Source organism: Vombatus ursinus, unplaced genomic scaffold, assembly GCF_900497805.2.
Source record: "Vombatus ursinus unplaced genomic scaffold, bare-nosed wombat genome assembly UNPS02014926.1, whole genome shotgun sequence".
Classification (NCBI taxonomy): domain Eukaryota; kingdom Metazoa; phylum Chordata; class Mammalia; order Diprotodontia; family Vombatidae; genus Vombatus; species Vombatus ursinus.
Window position 1 is genome coordinate 5,701,993 of NW_020954704.1, and position 20,357 is coordinate 5,722,349.

Below are 20,357 nucleotides of genomic sequence, written 5' to 3' on the forward strand. Positions count from 1 at the left end.
TTGAAACTCTGAACCTAGACATAAGTAAAGACCCTTTGACTCTTCCAATTTTGGTCTCCTATGACAAAAACTCCCTCATTACAAGAAAAATCTATTGGAAAACCAAGCCAGGGCTTGAAATTATGTTGACAGCTTTCTCATGCTGACATCTTTATTCTTTTCCATCTACTATAACCACTTCAGAAACCTAAGACATTGTCCAGGTCCAGGCTAACTAGGGCACAGCCTAGCCAGAGATCAGATGATGAGCTAGTTCTAGAGTAGACGTGGTACTCTTTTTTTTCTACACTCTTCTCCCCTTTCTGTTCCAGGCAGCCAGCCAGTGTGGCTGTGCAGCTGTGGAAGTGTCCAGTGCATTTCTTTCCTGAGGTGACTGCATTAGCCAGGTAGGTGAGGGAGTCCCTAGTTGGGGCAAAGATGGTCAAGTTGATGCCCTTGTATCTTCTGTCCTCTTGCCTCTGCCTTGTGACAAGGCTGTTCTAGACCATTCAGCAGCTATTGGTTGAATACCTACTATGTACAAAGCACTGTGCTGCTGTGATACATCGTTCTTTTCTTCAGTGAGTTTATAATCCAACTGAGGAGACAAGAAATAATAATAATAGCACAATAATATAGAAAATATAATAATAATAAATATATAAAATATAATATAAAATAAAAATATAAAAAATAATAATAAATAATAATAGCACGAAGACTATTATAGGGCACTAGATGATAAAATGCTGAATAACTGATATAGATAGTGAAGTAGGAGTTAGAGAAGGAAGGTGATTGGCCTTGGATGGTTAATGAAGCCTTCATGGAGAAGGTGGGACTTGCACTAGGTTTTGAAGGACAGATGGTGGAGGGGATAGGGATGGGTATTACAGAGAGGGGAATAGGATGAACAAAGACCAAGATCTAGGAATTCATGAGGCATGTTCAGGAATCCGGCTGGGACAAAGCAGAGGAGTGGGAGATCAAGTTGGAAAGGAAGTTTGAAATCAGTCTGTAGATAATGTTAAATGCCAGGCTAAGGAATTGAGTTTTTATCCTGTAGGGCTGGACTAAGGTCCCTTCCACCTCTAAACTGATGATCTTATGAAATGGGAATGGGGAGCATGAATGAATTCTGATCAAGGGACTGATAGGATCAAAGCAGTGTTTTAGGAATATCAGTCTGGTATTGGTGTGTGGTGTAGACTGGAGGAAGAAAAGACTAGAGAATGTATATGTATAGCCTATATCAGATTGCGTGCCATCTTGGGGAGGGAGGTGGAGAAGGAGGGGAGAAAAATTTAAAACTCAAGAGCTTATGGAAGTGATGGTTGATAAATCAAGATAAATTAATTAAAAAAAGAAAGAAAAGACTAGAGTCAGAGAGACTGGCAAGGAGGCTGGGTCTACTCATCTAGACGAGGGTCATTGCAGATGCCTGAAACCACTCTTTCCACATCTCCACCTGTCAAAATCCTTTTTCTTTAAAGAGCAGTTCAGGCACTAGGTATCCCCTCTTCCATGAAGCCTGCCTTGACTCTCCTTGTCCCCAGCTAAAAGTGAACTCTTGCATTTCATATGTCTTATGACATTTTTTTCTAGATAACCTCTTATCACAGTCTACTTTGATCGCATATATTTATATGTTTTATTTATATGCCCCTTATTAGATTGTAAGCTCCTTGAAGGCAGGGACTATATGTTTTAATTTTCTTCTTTCTATCCCAGTGCCTATCATAAATGTTTAAACTGAACTTTCCGCTTCCCGCCACATCCCATGGCACTAACACAAAACCGGACCACTTGTTCGTACAGTAACAACTTTTACCTTCCTGCAATTCCACTCTCCAGTGAGAGGTAGCATCCTGAACTGTACACTGTTTCCCCAGCAGCTAGAGAGTGAGTCACTTCTCTCACTAGCAAATGCAGAAAGTCTTCAGCCTTGCCTGGTGCAGGCCCTTCTTCCTTTAATGCAGGTGCCTGCACTAGTATGAGCTAATTCCTCACCTCCCCCTGGTCCCTTTAGAGATCTCTCAAAGTTCTCAGAGAAGCCCTGGGATGATTTGTGTAGCCTTGGCCCAGCTGCCAAAGGAGATAAGATATGGAAAGAGAGGTCAGATGTCATTTGAGTCTCCCCAAAAATTCAATAGGGAGGGCTGATTAAATGGGGAGGTACCAGGTGGCACAATGGTTAGATTACCAGGCCTGGAGTTAGGAATACTTATCTTCCTGAGTTAAATCTGGCCTCAGACACTAGCTATGTGACCCTGGGCAAGTAACTTAACCCTGTTTGCCTCAGTTTTCTCATCTGTAAGATGAGCTGGAGAAGGAAATAGCAAACCACTCCAGTATCTTTGCCAAGAAAACCCTAAATGGGATCATGAAGAGTCAGGCACGACTGAAACAATTGAACAATAAACTGACCAGGTGATTGAGAAAGAAGGAGTTTGGGATGGACTATGTGAACTTATTTAGAATGGAAAATATAGACACCTTGGAACAATCTAAGAAAAAGCAGGGCTTTACCACTGTTGCCTGGTGGGGAATGTGAATCCTAGATCAAAGAACAGAAAGTCTTAAATGACCTAGAGGCATTCTGACCTGAATTTACCTGAAAGGGCTAAAAAGATTTACACAGTTTGCAGGGATTATGGCTCTGGCTATTTCATTCTGAAAGAGCTGTAACACTTTCCTGAGGAATGGAGAGAATTGCAGAGAGCTGGAAGAGCAACAGAGTGATGCGTGGGGCTGGCTGTTGGAAAGGCAGTCTGGGAAGAGATGCTTAAAAGATACTACTTGGAGCAGGAAAATGGAAGTATGGAGTGTTGGAGGGACAACTGAGGAGACTATAATCCTATTGGTCAGAGGACTGGAATGCATAAGAAGAATCTGGAAACAGCATAAGATTGAGTCTTCAGTTTCCGCTTTGCTGAGGCCCCTCTCAGAGAAATATGTGAGGGGTGCTATCTGGGGGAGGGAAGCACACCAGATAGAGGAAAGGAATTGCCCTGACTTTTGCTGGGTTCAGATACAAGTCCTTTCTGTGCTCTTTTCTAACTATACAAAACCTGTTCTGTTTGATGCCATGTAAGTCTGAGTGCTTGCAAAGGGAACCAATCCACATTCTTTTTTTTTTTTTTAATGCTAGGCAATGGAGTTAAATGACTTGCCCAGGGTCACACAGCTAGTAAGTGTCAAGTGTCTAAGGTCAGATTTGAACTTAGGTCCTTCTGACTCCAGGGCTGGTGCTCTATCCACTGCGCCACCTAGCTGTTTTCCAATCCAAATTCTTTAAAGGAATAGTCATGTGCTCATATTCCCAAGGGCTATCTTATTGGGGGGAAGAAGAATAAATTAATGAAAAAGCATTTATTAAGGACTTACTATGTGCTAAGCATTAAGGATAAGAATATAAAAGTGAAGACAGTTTCTGCTCAAAAGAAGCTTACATTCTAATGGGAGAGACATCACATATAGTGGAGTGGTGATTAAAAAAGGGGTATTTTGGGTTGGATAGTTAGAGCTGCTGAGTGGAACCACAGGTTAGTAGATTGCTACAAACTTTCAAGTAGCAATGGAAATATGGGTTTGATTATGGTTCCAGAACTGAAAAGTGGTGGGTGTAGAGAGATGATGAGAGGACCAGAGACCCATGGCAAGAGTATACCTGAGGAGCAAAGCGAAGCATGGCTGAGGCCATTCCAGTGTCATGAGGCCATGAGAAGCACACATCCATCAGTCAGAACACAGGGGAGGTTCTCCCAGAACTGAGGCTAAGTCCACGGGGCATTGTTGCTGGTGCTGCACAGTGGCTGCCAAATCTGATGCAGCTGGCCAAGTATGGTCACTCCCTTTGGGGAGTTTCAGCTCTCAATGTCCGCAGATTCCACCTGACTGGAGATGGATAACCTAGAGAGGATGTGAAAGGATCCCCAATCTGTCCCTCTTCTCCCATGTCAAGAGGGAGCCTTTAACACAGAGGTTACAAATGGTTTCTGTGTCCCTCAGAGGAGTAGACTCTGCCTAAACAGGAGCCCCACATTGGTGGAAGCTGAAAGAAAGAAGGAGGACATGAGAAAACTTATTTATTTTGTTGCCAACGAAAGGAAAAAGGATATTTAGAAAGGGGCAGCTAGGTGGCACAGTGGATAGAGCACCAGCCCTGGAGTCAAGAGGACCTGAGTTCAAATTCGGCTTCAGACACTTGACACTTACTAGTTGTGTGACCCTGGGCAAGTCACTTAACCCCGATTGCCTCACAAAAAAAAAAAAAGGAATCTTTTGTGTCTTTTAACTTGAGTCGCCAGAATGTAAACTTCTGCTACTGCATCTCGTGAACAGACAAACACACGCCCCTTGTTAGAGTGACTGAAGTAACAGATGCTGTTTTTAAATCTGCCAAGTAGTTTTCATCCTTCCTAGCCCAGACTCCTGGGTCTTTATACCCTTTGCTTCTCGCTGATCTCCCAGAGGCCTCCTTGGGGGCTGGAGATACCGAGCTGCTCAGGCAGCACCTGTTTATACTTGCAGTAATGGGAAGCCCCAGGGGAATGAATGACAGGCCTTCTAAGTTTCCTGTCAGACAGGTTTCACTACTAGCTCTGGTGTTCTGTTCTCCTGCCAAATGTACACAGCCACAGTATCACCTTTCACCAACGTCCTTCCACTGGGTGGGGGTAGGGGTGGGAGAGAAGGTGATTGGGAGGTTAGTATAGAAAGATGTCGGGGCAGCTAGGTGGCACAGTGGATAGAGCTTCGTCCTTGGAGTCAGGAGGACTTGAGTTCAAATTCGGCCTCAGACACTTGACACTTACTAGCTGTGTGACCCTGGGCAAGTCACTTAACCCCGACTGCCCCCCACCCCCCACACACATCAAAAAAAAAAAATAGAAAGCTGTCTTTCTGTTTCTCGGTCTCTCCTTTGACATAGACATAATAGACCCCAGACCTCTATGCTTCTCTTTCCCAGAGATATCATCAGCAGGAATGAGATAATACCTGTGAACATGCTTTGAGGTCCTTGGAGAGAAGATAAGCACAAAGTGTTATTAAGATTACATAGTTATTAATCAGTCCAAACCTCTGAGTACTCTATATTGTTGACTCTAGGGACAAGTATTTCCTGCATTCACTTCTCCAAGATAAGATTTCTACCTCCTTTTCCCCCTCCACTTCCAATACATTATTCTCTGGCATCTGCTTCTTCCTCCCTTTTCTATTCCCCTCCCGACCTCCCTTGATGGGATAGTGATGAGTTTTACAATGTGAAAGTCAATATTTGCCCATTATACCCACTCACAGCTCCAGTTGATTGGCTCTCATCTGGAAACTCTTTTGTGATCTAATATTTTATTTCAGTCTGTTTCTCTGTGAAACTCAGCAAACTTCTGAAACTCAGTTTTATTCAGTAAACGTTTATTAAACATCTACTCTGTGCCAGGCACTGAGGAGATAATGATAAAAATGAAAACTAGTCCCTTTCCACAAGCAGGTTACAGTCTACCGGGACTAGAGAAATGAGACTGTAGCTTCTGAACTCTCTGCTTCTGTGTTCAACTTGTTAGTATGAACGCATAAGGATCTCAGGAGTTTTCCAATTAGATAGGACAAAGACAAGGGTCACCATTAGTCTCATTCCCCAGCTGGGAAAATTGAGGCCCAGAGAGAGGTAGTGATTTGCACTAGGCAGCTGGGTGGTACACTTGGTAGAATTCTGGGCTTGGAGTCAGAAAGACCTGAATTCAAATCTAGCCTCAAACTCTTAATAGCTATATGGTTCTGGACAAGTCACTTAACCTGTTTGCCTCAGTGTCCTCCACTGTAGAAAGGAAATAATAACAGCACCTACCTCCCAGAGTAGTTGTGAGAATGAATGGATAATATTATAAAGCACTTAGTACAATATCTGGCACATAGTAGGTGTTATGTGTTATATAAATACTTATTTCCTTCTTCTCTCACAGGACTCTCACAGTGTGCATGAATCTCACAGTAACTTGAGCCTTTTCCTTCCTACAAGCTCCAGGCTGGCTCCATGCACATATTTGCACACCCTGTTAAATCTTATTCATGACCAACTAAGTCATGGGTAAGTCAGGAAGACCTGGAAAACAAACAAATGAATAAACACACACACAGATATAGGCAAGGATGACAATAGAAAAGGATTACTGGTAGTTGCTTCCCTTCCTTTTCACATAGCTCTCTGGGGGTCCCCATAATATGGCAGACTGAATCTGGTATACATCACTACCACTTCTGTCTTCTTCTGCGTCATCACACATTGGGAGGCAGCATGGTCTAATGGAAAGAATACTGAACTTGAAGTCAGACGTGACCCTGGGTTAAATTAGATGAACTCTAAAGACCTTTCCAGCTCTAGGTTTATGATCATAGGAATCCAGGCACTAACACTGGTTTCATGACCTTTGGAAAAACCACTTTAACCTCTTTGAGCCTCAGTTTCCCTACCTGCAAAATGGAGATAATCATACTTGTTCCTTTACCTAGTAGTCTTGTGAGAATAGTGCTTTGTAAATCTTAAAGTGCTATATAAATGATAGGTATCATCCCAAAATTATATTTCTTGAAGACCCAGTAGGGAGGGCATAGCTATGTTCTGTAATAGGAAACATGGGAGTTTGCTGGTTTGAACTTCATAATGATTCCCCTTCTCTGGTATGTCTTTCATGTTTGAAGCATCTTTTGGGTGGGTCTCCTATCCTGAATGCACAAATTTATTCATTTAGAATCCACTGTCACTCAATATGATGAGAGCACATTCATCATATATCAAAAATTGACAAAACTGTGTTCAACAACCATTATTTCTTGTATCTGGATTTTCAGTGATTTGAGTTTCAGGCAAACAGATCGTGTAGGCCGTCAGCAACTGTCTACATTACTAGAGACCAATATGTCACTTCTTCCTGTTTGTACATTTAGCTCAGTCACTAGTCATTCCACCCTTTCACCCTTTTCTAAGGACAGGATTCACAGCAGAAGGATTTGCTGGGTTTTTAGGTATGGCCAGCTGGAGCAATCCTCTTGCCAAGTGTGGCTGTAGCAATAATGCCCAGCAGAAACTGCTGTACTGGGAAATTTGTTACAGCCAGAATCATGAGGTTGGAATGGGCCTCAGAGACCAAGTCCTACCTAGACGTGAACAAGAAATTTCTCATGAAAAATGGTCATCCGGCCTTTGTTGATGACCTTCATCAGTGAGGGGAAACCCACTATTTTCCAAGGAAACCCTTACCACTTTTGGACAGCTATGATGTTTAAAAAGTTTGAGAGACATTTTATGGGTACTATGTCATTTTATTAATGATGCCAGCATTTTTAATAAAAGGAGGTCGGTGTCACTCTTGAATGTCAAAGACAATCATGGGGCAGCCCCATAACTTATATGTCCTTAGAAAAGGGAGGCTCCTGAGGGTGGCAATCAACTCTGATTGGTTAACAATTAATGAGAGAATGAATATTACAATGAGGGGCTGGGCCTATTCTAATAAATTTTCATTATGTCATTTGCTTCTAAGTTACCCCTTGCCTTGGACAATTTATTCAAAGAATTTATCTCCACCCAAACCTGAGTAGAGTACAATGGCTTCCCCACCTGGGTGGGATCTGAACAAGATTGTTTAAAAAGTTAATATCATCTCATTATCCGTAATGTCCTTCAAGAGACTGAACTGTGAAATGAAGACTTTAGAAAAGGGGAGGAACTCTGGATCTCCCCAAATCGTGGGTTATTAATAATCATTTCTCTTGCAGCTCATTGTGGGAAAGTTTGTTACATTAAATTGCAATGTTCTTTGTAACTTTCACATATTACTCCTAGTTTTATCCTTTGTTGCTCTTCCTTTGTTGGTTTTTTCCTTTCTTTGTACCCTTAGTGCTTAGCATAGTGCCTGGCACATATTACAAGCTTACTTGTTGACTTGACTTGTAGATGGGCTTGGACAACTTCACAGGGACCTTATCATAGAGAATTCTTCAACCGTTGGAGTTCTGTGAACCCAGTACCTGTTTTCTCAGTCTCCTTGCCCTGCTTCCAATGGGCTGGCTCACTGGACAGTGGGCCTCTGGCTTAGGGTTTGTGTGAGTAATTGGAGATTGAGTTACTGCCTTGAGTTTAAGGAAAATTGGATTGTTCTTCTTGGAGGAATCCCATTTCTAGGTGTGAGGGATTGTCTGATGTTGGCTACGTGCCACGTGGGAGTTGTGTCAAGATGGGGCAGGGACAAGATATTAGGAAGTAACCGGAGCTCACGCTCCCGAAGCAGGGGGCTGTGCCATGTGGAGTTGTGGTGAACTGGGGTAGGAACAGGATACAGGGAAGTAGCCGGAGCATGTGCTCCTGAGGCAGGGGGCTGTGCCACTTGGGAGTGGGACGGCAGAGAATGAGCTCTCTTTGTCTAGTCCTCTCCCTAGGTGCAGCGCTAACCCCAGATGTCTCCTTCCTGTATCCAGGCCTAGCTTCCTGTGTCACGTACTCTTCCTTTGTGCAGCGCTAACCCCAGATGTCTCCTTCCGGTATCCGATCCTACAATCATTCACTGGTAGGCGGGCTGAGAAGGAGGGGCTAGGAAGGTATATAGGGGCGGTAGGGGTCAGATCTCGCTCTCTCTTGCTCTTGCTTTCCTGCTTGGCCTTGCTGTGATGGCCTCTGAATAAAGTTCGTGTGCTTGCACCTCCCGATCGGCTCGTCTCTGTGTTTATCCGGGTGGGCTCCGAAGACTGGTAAGTATGACCTTGGCAGCCTGCTCCTGTTAGAAGGAAAGTGCATGGCGCGGCCGGCACATCTAGGTCTTTGGATGACTCCTTGCCTCTTTCTTTGTGCTGCTTTGATTATGTTTGGCTCCCAAAGGGAGCTCCATTTCCAATGAAATGTGTCAGTATCTTGGCTGCAGGAGCCCAATGTTGGATGTTAATCCATGGGGTACTGGCTGAGGCTTGAGAAGGGAGTGGAGTTTGCTCAGTAATTGGTGAAGACAGGCACGGCAGGAGCACATGTGAATATGCTTCTGCTCCTCTTCCTTCCAGACCTCAGGCATTTTCTGCCCTTTAGTCAAATGCACTTACTCAGAGCTGTCCCCTTGTCCCCACTCTAGTTTGTCATTTCCCACCTACCTCAGTGATTTTCTATCATGCTTCTGAGAGCTATTTCCATTCTCCTCTGGGGTGGAAGGGAAAGAATAAGCATTTACATAATACCTGCTATATGCCAGGTACTGTATAAGTGCTTTTTAAATAAATATTATCTCATTTAATCCTCACGACAACCCTAGGAGGTAGATGCTATTACTATCCCTATTTTACTGATGAAGAAACAGAGGCAAAGAGACGTTAAGTATCTTGCACAGGGTCACACAGCTAGTGAGTGTCCGAGGTTGGATTTGAATGACCTGAGTTCAAATCTGGAGGTCCCTACAATATGGCAGACTGGATCTGGATTCCTGACTCCAGTCTATCCACCACCTACAGGCAGCAGCTATATCTTCCGTGACCCCAGCATGATGCCTCCCAGTATCACTGCTTCTCCCTTGCCCATGATCTCTGCCCTCTGATCTTGAGCTCTCTAGCCATGGCATTCATATGGCCTTCTTTTGAGGCAGACTGTGCTGGGAAGGGGCAGCTAGATGGCTCAGTGGATAGAGTGCTGGGTCTGGAGTCAGGAAGACCTGAGTTCAAATCCAAGCCTCAGACCCTTATTAGTTGTGTGACCTTGCGCAAGTCACTTAACTTCTGTTTGCCTTAATACTCTGGAGAAGGAAATGACAAACCACTCCAGTATCCTTTCCAAGAAAATCTCACAGACAGTATACGGTCCATGGGATCACAAAGAGTCAGACACAACTGAACAACAAATACTGGGAAAAAGTGTCCCAGGAAATGCCCATTTCTCTTCTCAGTTAAGTCCTCCCAATTCTTCCTTTACTTTGTGTCCTCTTTTGGCCTCTGGAGAGAAGGTCTGGAGCACTCTTCCACTTTTCTTCCTTAGGTAAAATATCAGGTTCTTGAGAATGGAGCAATGAGCAGCCTCATCCCCTCTCTGCATCTAGTCATGCCTCAGCCCCAGCCCTAGATCTCCTTGGGATTCTCTGGTGGGCAGCAGCTGGCACCACTCTGACATTCCCTGCTGTGACACTGAGAGCAGCTGGCAGTTAATAATGGAGGAACATGGCTCTGAGGAGGAGAGGAGGTCGTGGGCAAGGGAGTGGCAGCGATAATGGGAGGGAGGCATTCTGCCAGGGTCACAGAAGGTACAGCTGCTGCCCATAGGTAGTGCCCTGCTGAGGGAGGCTAAATTTTCAAATTGGGGGCAGTGCCACTCACAGATTTTATATATGTGTGTGTGTGTGTGTGTGTGTGTGTGTGTGTGTATGTATATATATATAGATTAAGTATAGATATAGATTATATATAGATATAGGTGTATCTCAGCTTCTAGTGCTTGTTTGCTAACTAAAGAGGTTTTTGGTTTTTTTTTTTTTTAAGTTGGGCAGAGACCTCAGAGGATAATGGTAAATATAAGGGAAAGTAAAGAAAGGGTAAGAAGGGCAGAAGATAACTACCTTGCCCTTGACCATATTATATAAGCCTTCAGAACCTTCCTTTGTGTGTGTATGTGTGAGGAATTCATTCATTCATTCATGAATAAATGAATCTGCTGAATACCTACTCTGTGTTATAGCACTGGGCATAGAGGGACTTTCAAAAGAAGTACTAAACACGGTTCCTGTCTTTGCATCTGGACTAGGAGATAAGACATATAAACATGAAATAGTTTAAATAACAAATGTCACTGTCTTAGGGTCCTAGCTCAAGTCCCACAAATGCCAACCAATTGTGTTTATGAATGTTATGACTATCATATCCCAAATATGCCAGGATAGTCCCAATTTCAGGAAAATAAATTATACTTTTAATGAAGCTTTGCAAAAGCAACACCCTCTGTCAGACCAGGTGCCTTGATTTTTGTTTAAGAAAATATGGTCACAAAACAAAACAAAAATGTAGGTCACAGTATTTAGCAAGTACCAATTTGAGTTGGAGCTTTGTCTCTCTCCTACTGAGTTCTTAGACAGGCCTCCAATAAAGATTTCCTGGGGCCACAGAGAAAATATTACTGTCCCAGATAGGTTATTTTTCCTCCCTTGGGTTTCTCTTTGCCCCTGGGAATGGAAACATATGTAGATAGGTAGCATCATTCTGGTGCCATGATGTTATATAATCTTGGGACTATGGTCCCTTCTGTGCTACTAAATAGCTATGTGATCTAGGCTAAAAACACTTAACCGTGCTCAACCTCAGTTTCCTCATTTGTAAAGCTAGGGAATTATACTAGATGTTCTCCAAGTGTCTTTCTAGATCTAAAATGACTTGTTTACTAGTTTTTACTTTCCTACCATGTAGCTGGGGCAAGCTACTCTGTACTTCCAGATGATAATACGATCTCTGACCCCTCTCACAGGGTTGTTATAAGGACCGATGCAATGATGTCTGAAAGTTTTCTGAATCAAAGGTGCTCCATAAATATAAGGTATCATTATCCTTCTTGCCTGGAGATAAGGGACAGGACAGGTGACTTTTAAGCTCAAGGATTCACGTTTTTGTGTCTGCTTTCCAGAGTTTTCATGTCTGCTTTTTCTTTAGCAAATGAATGTGCTTAGTCTCCAGGTGCAAACTATTCATCCCAATAGGATAAAAATTTGAGATTTGACAGGCCAATGATAGAAGGATGAGAATGTCTGTTTCTCAGAAAAGGCTGTGACTCTGGGTTAAGATAAGAATTTGAAAGATTATTTCTTTTGGGAAAGATTAAGTAGAAATGTGGAAAAGGTAGAGATGACAAGTAGATTACATGAAAGTGATTCTTGTTTATTCTCAGCCTCTTTGTCTTCCCATTTCTTTTTTTTTAAATATCACTTTTATTTTACCTTTTTTTCATTCAATGAACAAGCATTTATGTTCTGTCTTTTCTCCCACCCCACCATGGAGTTAGGGGACAAAACCTTGTAGCAAATATGCATAGTCACTGGCCCTGTCCAAAAATGCATCTCTCTCTCTCTCTCTCTCTCTCTCTCTCTCTCTCTCTCACACACACACACACACACACACACACACATCATGCGTATATATGTGCATATACATATACACATGTATGTGTATGTTTTTAAATGAACAAAAAAATAAATCTCTTCATTCCACTCCATCAAACTACTGGGGAAAAATGCAAAATAACCATGCATACTAAAGCAAAACAAATTCCCACATTGGCTATGTCCAAAAGTATGTCTTCCCATTTCTTCCTCCACCTCACAGAGGGGAGGGTTGGCTGCTAAATATAAGTAGCATTCCCCTTGGGCCATAATGCTGTGTTCCTTGGAATCACAAGGCCATTATATCCTGCTACACTCTTACCCTTCCTTAGCCTCAAGGTGCTCCATTCCCAATGAAAAAGGAAGCCTATTTATCTTTGTCCATTTAAGTCTGAAACGGGCAGTACTGGAAATGAAGGGTTGAAGGAATTCATTCATGCATGCATGCATTCAACAAATATCTGTTGAGCTCCACTTATGTACAAGACACAGTGCTAGGTCCTGCAGGGCATACAAGGACATATAAGACATGGTCTTTACAGTCAAGTTGGGAGGGTAAGACGTACACACAAATACAAAAATAACAATTTGCAATAATTGCTGTAATAGAGATATGGAGTAAGTACAGTGGTACCTGGAGGAGGGAGGGATCACTTTAAGATGGAGTAGTGAGGGAATAGTTCATTGAAAAGGTGGTACTTGAGCTGGCTCTTGGAAAATGGGGAGGATTTTGATAGATATTTGAAGAAGGATAGTCCAGGAGGAGGGAATTATATGAGCGAAAACAGAGGTGGGGAAGTGAAAGGTGTCTTGGGAAACAGTGAAGACTCCAGTTTTGTGGAAGTCAGGTAAAAGGAATCGAGTCAAGTCAACAACCACATATGATGTACTTACTACATGCCAGCCACTGTGCTAAGTGTTGGAAATACAAATACAAGCAGAAAGAAAAACAGTTTCTGCTCTCCAAGAGCTTACGTTCCAATGGGGGAAGATCACATATAAAAGGAAACTGAAAAGGAACAGGATTGGGTTGAGGAAGGGATCCAGGGGCATGGTGGAGAAAGTTCAGAGCATCAGATATGAAGCCTTAAGAGGAATGAAGACATGCCTAGCCTGGACACTTTCTTTAAAACTGAGGTTCTAGGATGAGCCAATTGATCAGAGGAAGGATCAAGAAGTCAAGCAAGCAGGAAGGAAAGGAAGGGGATGCCATCTTAGAATCCTTGGATTGTTTTGCTCTTGTTACCAATAATATAACTCATATTTATATAGTGCTTTAAGATACATTCCTTAAAATAGCCTTGTAAGGTAAGGTTTATTATTCCTATTTTACAGAAGAAGAGATTGAGGCTCAGAAGAATAGTGTTAGAGTCAGGATTTGAACTTAGGGCTCCCAACTCAAGCTCAGGGCACTTTCCATCACACTGATGAATGGAACATCAACTGGAACATAAAGAATTAACCCAACCTCCTCAGTCATCTTTTTGACACTTTCATTTGTTTTTAAATAATGTATTGCATTAAGAACTGTTAAGGCGAATATAGGCAGGTGATGGAGTAAGTATTGTCCTCAGTTGGGGAGTTCTAGGAATAAGAGGGATGATGGGGAAGGGCTATAGCCATGGGCTTGAGGATACCTAGGCATGATCCTGGCCCAAGGGCCCACAGTCAGTGAGTGGTAAAGTTAGGAAGCCTGAGCTTTGTCTAAGTTGCTGACCAGTGTACTTGTCCATTTATTCTCCTAAGAGCCACTCACCTCACTCTCTTTCTGCTCCTTCCTCCTATGATAGGTTGGAGGAAGCATAGCTGGGACGGGTTTTAATTTGAGCAGGGTTGAGGGGGGAGGGTAGGAGAATGTCTTTATTCAGAACTGGAAGTACCTTTGTCATCTGAGATTTATACCTTCATCAAATGACTCCCTAGGGATCAAATATCTACATGGAAATAAGAAAGTTATACCACCTTGGCCTCTGAGGTATAGCTTCCCTATCTTGTCCACGAGAGACAACCAGACTTCACATGACCTTGCCGTGTGCAAGGCATTCAGTCTTTCTGTGTATCAGTTTCCTGATATGTATTGTTGATGGCAATTCATGGCCACACAATTCTTGTTTCACATGGTCCTTATAAAGATTTTAGAAACCATGAAAGCCTTTAATACATTATGGATACATTGTTATCAATCAACTATTTTGTAATTATTTTGTATATATACACATCTATGTATATATATCTACATTGATATCTATATCTGCATTTGTGTCTATATCAATATCGATATCTATATCTATATCTATATAGCCTGGGCATCTAGGTGGTGCAGTGGATAGAGTGCTGGGCCTGGAGTCAGGAAGACTCATCTTCATGAGTTCAAATCTGGCCTCTGACCCTTACTAGGTGTGTGACCCTGGTAGGCATGTCACTTGACCCTGTATGCCTCAGTTTCCTCATCTGTAAAATAAGCTGGAGAAAGAAATGGCAAATCACTCCAGTATCTTTCCCAAGAAAACCCCAAATGCGGTCTTGAAGAGTCAGATATGACTTGAAATGACTAAACAACAACAACAACGTCTATAACCTTGATGTCTCCTCCATTAAAATATAAGCTGCTTGAAAATTGGAATTGTTTCATTTCTTGTATCTGTCCCTAGGAGGTAGCACAGTGCCTAGCACATAGTAGGTGCTTAATAAGTGCTCAATGATTGATAGTCATTTTTGAGTAGCTCCTGTGGGTGCAGCACTATGTTGATCCTACAAGGTACAGTGCTCAGGTATGTGAATTTACCATAGTAACTGTTTGTCCTGGGGAGAGAGATCAAGCCTGAACATTTCAGCGTGGTTCACATCCGATATCCCTCTTGCATGTGTGTGCTCTTGTTCTAGGCTGCCAGGCATTGCCCACTTGGAAAAGTACAGCTCAATAGATATGAGTCAGCCCGACTGGTGAAAAATGAATCATGTCTGACCAGCTTGATTTGGTTCATTTCTAATTAAATAATTATTGGTCTGGATGGAGAGAAAATGGATTTAATCTGTCTAGTTTTTTGGAAAGCTTGTAACACGCTCCAATGATAGATGAGTGGACAAACCCTATCATTTGGGGTTCAAGTGAGGAATTCTTTGAAAGAACTGGTTGGGATTATAGAGGCAGAAGAAGGCTCTCTTGGTAGTTGGGAACCCCTGGAGTTTGGAGGGAGGGTTCCTATGTTGTGCCTAGGTACTTGTTTTCTGTTTAAACATTATAGTCTCAGTATTTGACCTTGGGAAAATCACTTCTTGTCTCTGTTCCTTATTTGTACAATACACGTAAGTAATCCTATCCCACGGTGAGGAAGGGGGAATGTTGGAAGGTAAGGGAAGATACAGATAGGGCAACAGAAAAAAAAAATAAAAGAAAACAAAAAACTCTAAGACTGAAAAGAGAGTCATTGAGGCATCTTTTTTTAAAATGGAGAGAAAAGAAGGAAAGAAAACCAGAGGGCAGCTAGGTGGCATAGTGGATGAAGCACTGGACCTGGAGTCAGGAGGACCTGAGTTCAAATCTGGCCTCAGATACTAACTGTGTGACCCTGTTATCTCAAAAAAAAAAAAAGTATTAAAAAACAAAGAAAGAAGACCAAAGAAGCAGGACAGCTTTGATATGGGTTGATCTTCTATATTGAAAAAAAAATGCAAGCTGTAGTAATAATAATAATAGATAGCATTTATATAGAGCTTTCCAAATTATCTCATTTTATTTTTACAACAACCTTGGTAGTTAGGTGCTGTTATTATCTCCATTTTACAGATGAGGAAACTGAGGCAGGTGGGGGTAAGTGATTTTGTCCAGGGTTACATAGCTAGAAGGTGTGATCAGATTTGGACTCGAGTCTTTCTGATTCCAAGTCCAGTGCTCTATTCATTGTATCACCTATCACCACTCTTCTATATGTAATAGAACCTCCTATTTCATGCAATAGCCTCCTTTTTCTGTTCTACATTGTGTAGGTAAATGCCCATGCTATTTGATGTTTGTTCAATTCAGAATAAAAAAATTTTTTTAAAAAGAGAAAGGTCAAGTGACTTAGCCTTTATCACACAGCTAGTATTCATCAAAGAGAGGACTTGAACCCTTGTTTTCTTGATTCTAAGGACAGTTCCCTGTTCATTATGCCAATGTTGCCTCTCTGGGGTACAACTTATCCACTAAAAATAAATTTCTCTCAAATGAAAGTGGAAAAGAATTAGCAATATCCATCCTTCAGCCTTCCTCCAAGGGAGCACTAAAAGTTAGACAATGAGGGACAATTCCTGAAGAAGAGTTTACCTGGCAGGGGCTGGTCATGGTGGTGTACAGATAGAAAGTATAATTACCTAAACTCCACTGTCATGGGTCAGACTATCACAGCTATGCAAATGCTGGCCTCAGGATGAAGAATGGATGGAATAATCTTTTTATACCAGCAAATTCACCAGGTAAATAGGCTCAGAGAAAGAGAATGATGTAAGGATCATAGATTTAGAGCTGTAAGGGGCCTTAGAAGTTCTCTAGAAAACCCCCTCATTTTACTGATGAGGAAACAGCCCCCAAAGGGTTGGTGGCTTCCCAAAGTTACAGTGGTAATAAGCGGCAAAGCCTGAATGTGATAGCTCCTCTGACTCCATACACGGAGTTGTTTCTTTTGCACCACATTGCCTCTTTAACAGCCAGCTATGAAGTGAAGCCTAGAAGCTAAAGACCTTCCATTCAAAATATGTACATTAGAAAAGACTAGCCTCCCATATTTGATTTTCAAGGTCTCATCCGTTGTTAAATCACATTAGCCTGTGATTGTTGGCCCTTGGGAAGGTCTGCAGAAGAAGGAATAGACCACTAAGGTGGGTAAAATGAGGCTTTGACTTGGGAATGTTGAAGTTTGAACTTTGAATAGTCCTTCTGAGCTGTGACAAGTAAATGCAATAAAGGTAGACTGAGGCACAGACTCAGAGCAAAATCAGATTATTAAAAGTGATACATATAACTGTTAATAAAGTGGGTCACACTGGCTGCCTCAGTAAGGCCAGTGACTTAAGTGAGAAGGGGAGGGGACCCTCTTTATATATAGAAAAGGAGGGGAGGTCTGGCCAGTTTTGGAATCTTACATTAGGTTAAACTAGGAAAAGTGAGTTGGCATTCAGGTGTGGCTAATCATACTCTTTTCTGACAATTAAGGAATGTTAATTGTTTTATGGGACTCATCAGCCTCTCATAATCTTGGCTAGGAAATCAGAACCACCAGATTTGTTGTCCCCTTTGGGGAGATCAAACCTCCCCTAATTGCACAAGGACAGGCAAGCACAGAAGACTTGTTGGGGGGGGGGTGACACAAGGTCAAGCTGGTTGGAGCTTACAGACAACAAACATATGTCCCAGCAGTTAACTGCATGAGTGCTAACAACATTCCCTTTCAACCATACTTTTAAACTAACTAAGAGGGAAAATTGCATTTCTGAGCAAGGTGAGTTCAGGCAAATACTCAGTTATAAAAATCAATATAGCATAAAGTCAGTTACATTGTAAAATCAATACAATAGAATCAGAGGCAATTTTAATTTTGTTCTGTTCACAGTGTCCATGTTGGAGGCTGGCACTTTGGGGATAATGAAAGAGGCAAGGATCTTTAACATAGGACAGGGTCCAATTTAGAGGTCAGGGTAGAGAAAAAATGTGTCTCACATATGAAAGGTTGAAGTCCTGAAGAAGATAGCCTAGGTGGATATATTGGGGAAAGGGGTTTTGGGGAGGGGAGAGGAAGAAGAGTAATTGGGTGTGAGAGTAAAGACAAAGGGGAGCAGTTGCCCAAGCCCTAAATGGTGAGACACAAAAGTAGGGTAGGAAGTCAAGGCAACGAGCATTTATTAACTTCTTTCTACGCACTAGGTACTCTACCAACTGCTGTCCCCAGAAACTGGATGCCATATCCACTTTCTTACTATGAACTTTTTCTAACATAAATAATTAGACCTAGGAAATCCAGAGGTGCTGTCTGGCTTACATACCTTAACATATTGATGTGTCTGTTTGGTTATCCACTTTTCTAGGTATGGAGCTAACTGAGGACACAATTCATCTAATATAATACTAAGCCTGTCCCTCTAGCTGATGAAAACTCATGCAGTACTACCCAAATGACACATGAAATAGAGCCCAGATTGTTTAAACTAACATGAGTGTTGTGGTCAGTCTTCCTCGAGACTATCATGCAGTATAGTCACTTACCTTTGAAGAAGCTGGAAACATTTCTTTGCCTCTTGACAAATTTACTCCCCATCTCTGCTGGTGACACATTACATTCTCTCCCTTTGTCTCAGATCTCCCCACAAGTGGGCAAATGCTTCTGTTTTGGACTGGTTTTAACGGTAGATTGGGCTTGCCTGTGTCATGTACCTTAGGCTTATGTACATATACAATTCTAAAGGGCCTGATATTCTATTGGATTTTTTTTTTCTTACCCAAATGCCTAGGGCCATGGTAGCCTTTCCAACCCACCCTGGTTTTCACACATGTGTACAATGGTCCAAGATAAGAGTTAAGATAAGGCTGTCCTTTCCCCACTCCAAGCTCTGTAAACATCCCCCTGATCAGCTGATAGTGTTCAGGAGAGTGTGATAATCCCTCCTCAAGATCAATGTGGTAGAAGGAAAAAAACAAAGTATACAGTTGGTTTGGTTGCTATTTCTAGGGATTAAAACTCTAGGCTGGGGTAAACATAAGAAGCTCTTCCCGAATGTATAAATAGACTTCACACAAGTACAGTAAGACAGATTTTGGATGTTTTAAAGCTGTTAATTGAGGCAACTATGAAAAACTCCCTTATGTTACTTCTGCCTCTTCCCTCCCCAGCAGCTCTCTGCTTCACATGACCCTGTCTTCTTGCCAGAGCGAGAGGAGGGAGTCCTCCAGTCATGTTCCTTAGCCCTTTATAAATTTCGAGTTTTTCCTTGAGCTTTCTCAATTCTGATGGGGGCATCTCTTAACCTGTTCCTTCTCTCCTCTCTCCCCTCAGGAGTTGACTTTAAGATGAAGACTATAGAAGTAGATGGCATCAAAGTTCGGATACAGATTTGGTGAGTTAGATGGGAGGAGAACAAGGAAGCAGCAGGCATGTGGGATTGCTTCCTGGGGAAGAGAGGGACAGAATTGCAGCCCAACTTTAATGTTAGGCTACCTTTAAACTGTCACTGAGCCTGGAGTCAGGAAGCTCTGAGTTCAAATCCAGACTCTGACACTTACTAGATGTGTGACCCTGGGCAAGTTACTTAATCCCTGCTTGCCTCATTGCCTCATCTTTAAAATGGGGACACACTGGAGAAGGAAATGACAAACCACTCTGGTATCTTTGCCAAGGAAATCCCATAGACACTTGTCTATGGGGTACATAGAGGTGGATACAACTGAATGACTGAACAGCAACAAACTTTAAATTGGCCCTGCTCTATATATGTCCTAGGTTCCCCCCGAGAATCCTCAAACATCTCTTGGGGAGGGAAATAAAAGGGTTATAGATTAGAGAGAATCAAAACAAATTTTCTTGTGTACTGTGTCTCACAGTACAGGCGTGGGGGAGGGGGGGAAGAGGGAAAGAAGAGATAGGGAAACCATTGTGTGAAGGCAAGTTCTATAACTTTGGGGACCTCCCAGAGAACCATGGTGCAGTTTCCATATGTGACCACAAGAAGTCACTGTGGCTCTCTGATCCAAAACCCCACGCAATATTGGAATGTGTAGGAACTGTATCTTGACCTTGGAGCAATGTAGGAGGGGCATTCAGGGAGATCCCTGGAGAACTGAGGGTGACAGGTTAGGGATTAAAGCAGTCCTCTCTCCCATCATCCAGCCATATGTTCGGACTTTCCCAGAGATGCCCATTTCCATTGCCTTTTCTGGCTCAGATGCATGGTTGCCCGGAGGGCAAGGAGGCTAGTCTAGTGTGTCTTCTGTCATGTAAACTCATAGCCAGATCTGGCTTCTCCTCTTCATAATCAGGTCCCTATTTCCTGCCAGGTCCTGAAGCATAAAGCTCTATTGGTTTACACATTCAACTCTCTAGTTTTGTCCTCTTTCAGGATAAGATTCTCTTCCCTTTCCTTCTCACTCCTTCCCTCCCCATTCTCTCTGTACCATGTCCTTATTCTGGAGAACCTGGTTTTCTGTTTCAGGGATACTGCAGGGCAGGAAAGATATCAGACCATCACCAAGCAGTACTACAGACGGGCCCAGGTGAGTCCCTTGCCCAGGAAGTTGGAGGG

The 20,357-nt window shown here is 42.5% G+C and overlaps 1 protein-coding gene across 2 annotated transcripts in view; it reads left to right on the forward strand.

Annotated features, from left to right (window-relative positions):
- The window catches only part of RAB15 (RAB15, member RAS oncogene family), a 53,922-nt gene that overhangs the window by 22,645 nt on the left and 10,920 nt on the right, over positions 1–20,357 (forward strand). Inside the window, exons 1-3 of one of the 2 annotated variants that reach the window (XM_027843718.1) lie at positions 8,693–8,727; positions 19,115–19,175; positions 20,268–20,328. In XM_027843718.1, coding sequence (XP_027699519.1) covers positions 19,129–19,175; positions 20,268–20,328 — 108 coding nt within the window. In that variant the 5' untranslated portion in view covers positions 8,693–8,727; positions 19,115–19,128. Of the gene's footprint in view, positions 1–8,692; positions 8,728–19,114; positions 19,176–20,267; positions 20,329–20,357 lie in introns of those variants that run through there. The other variant, XM_027843716.1, reaches the window with a different exon arrangement.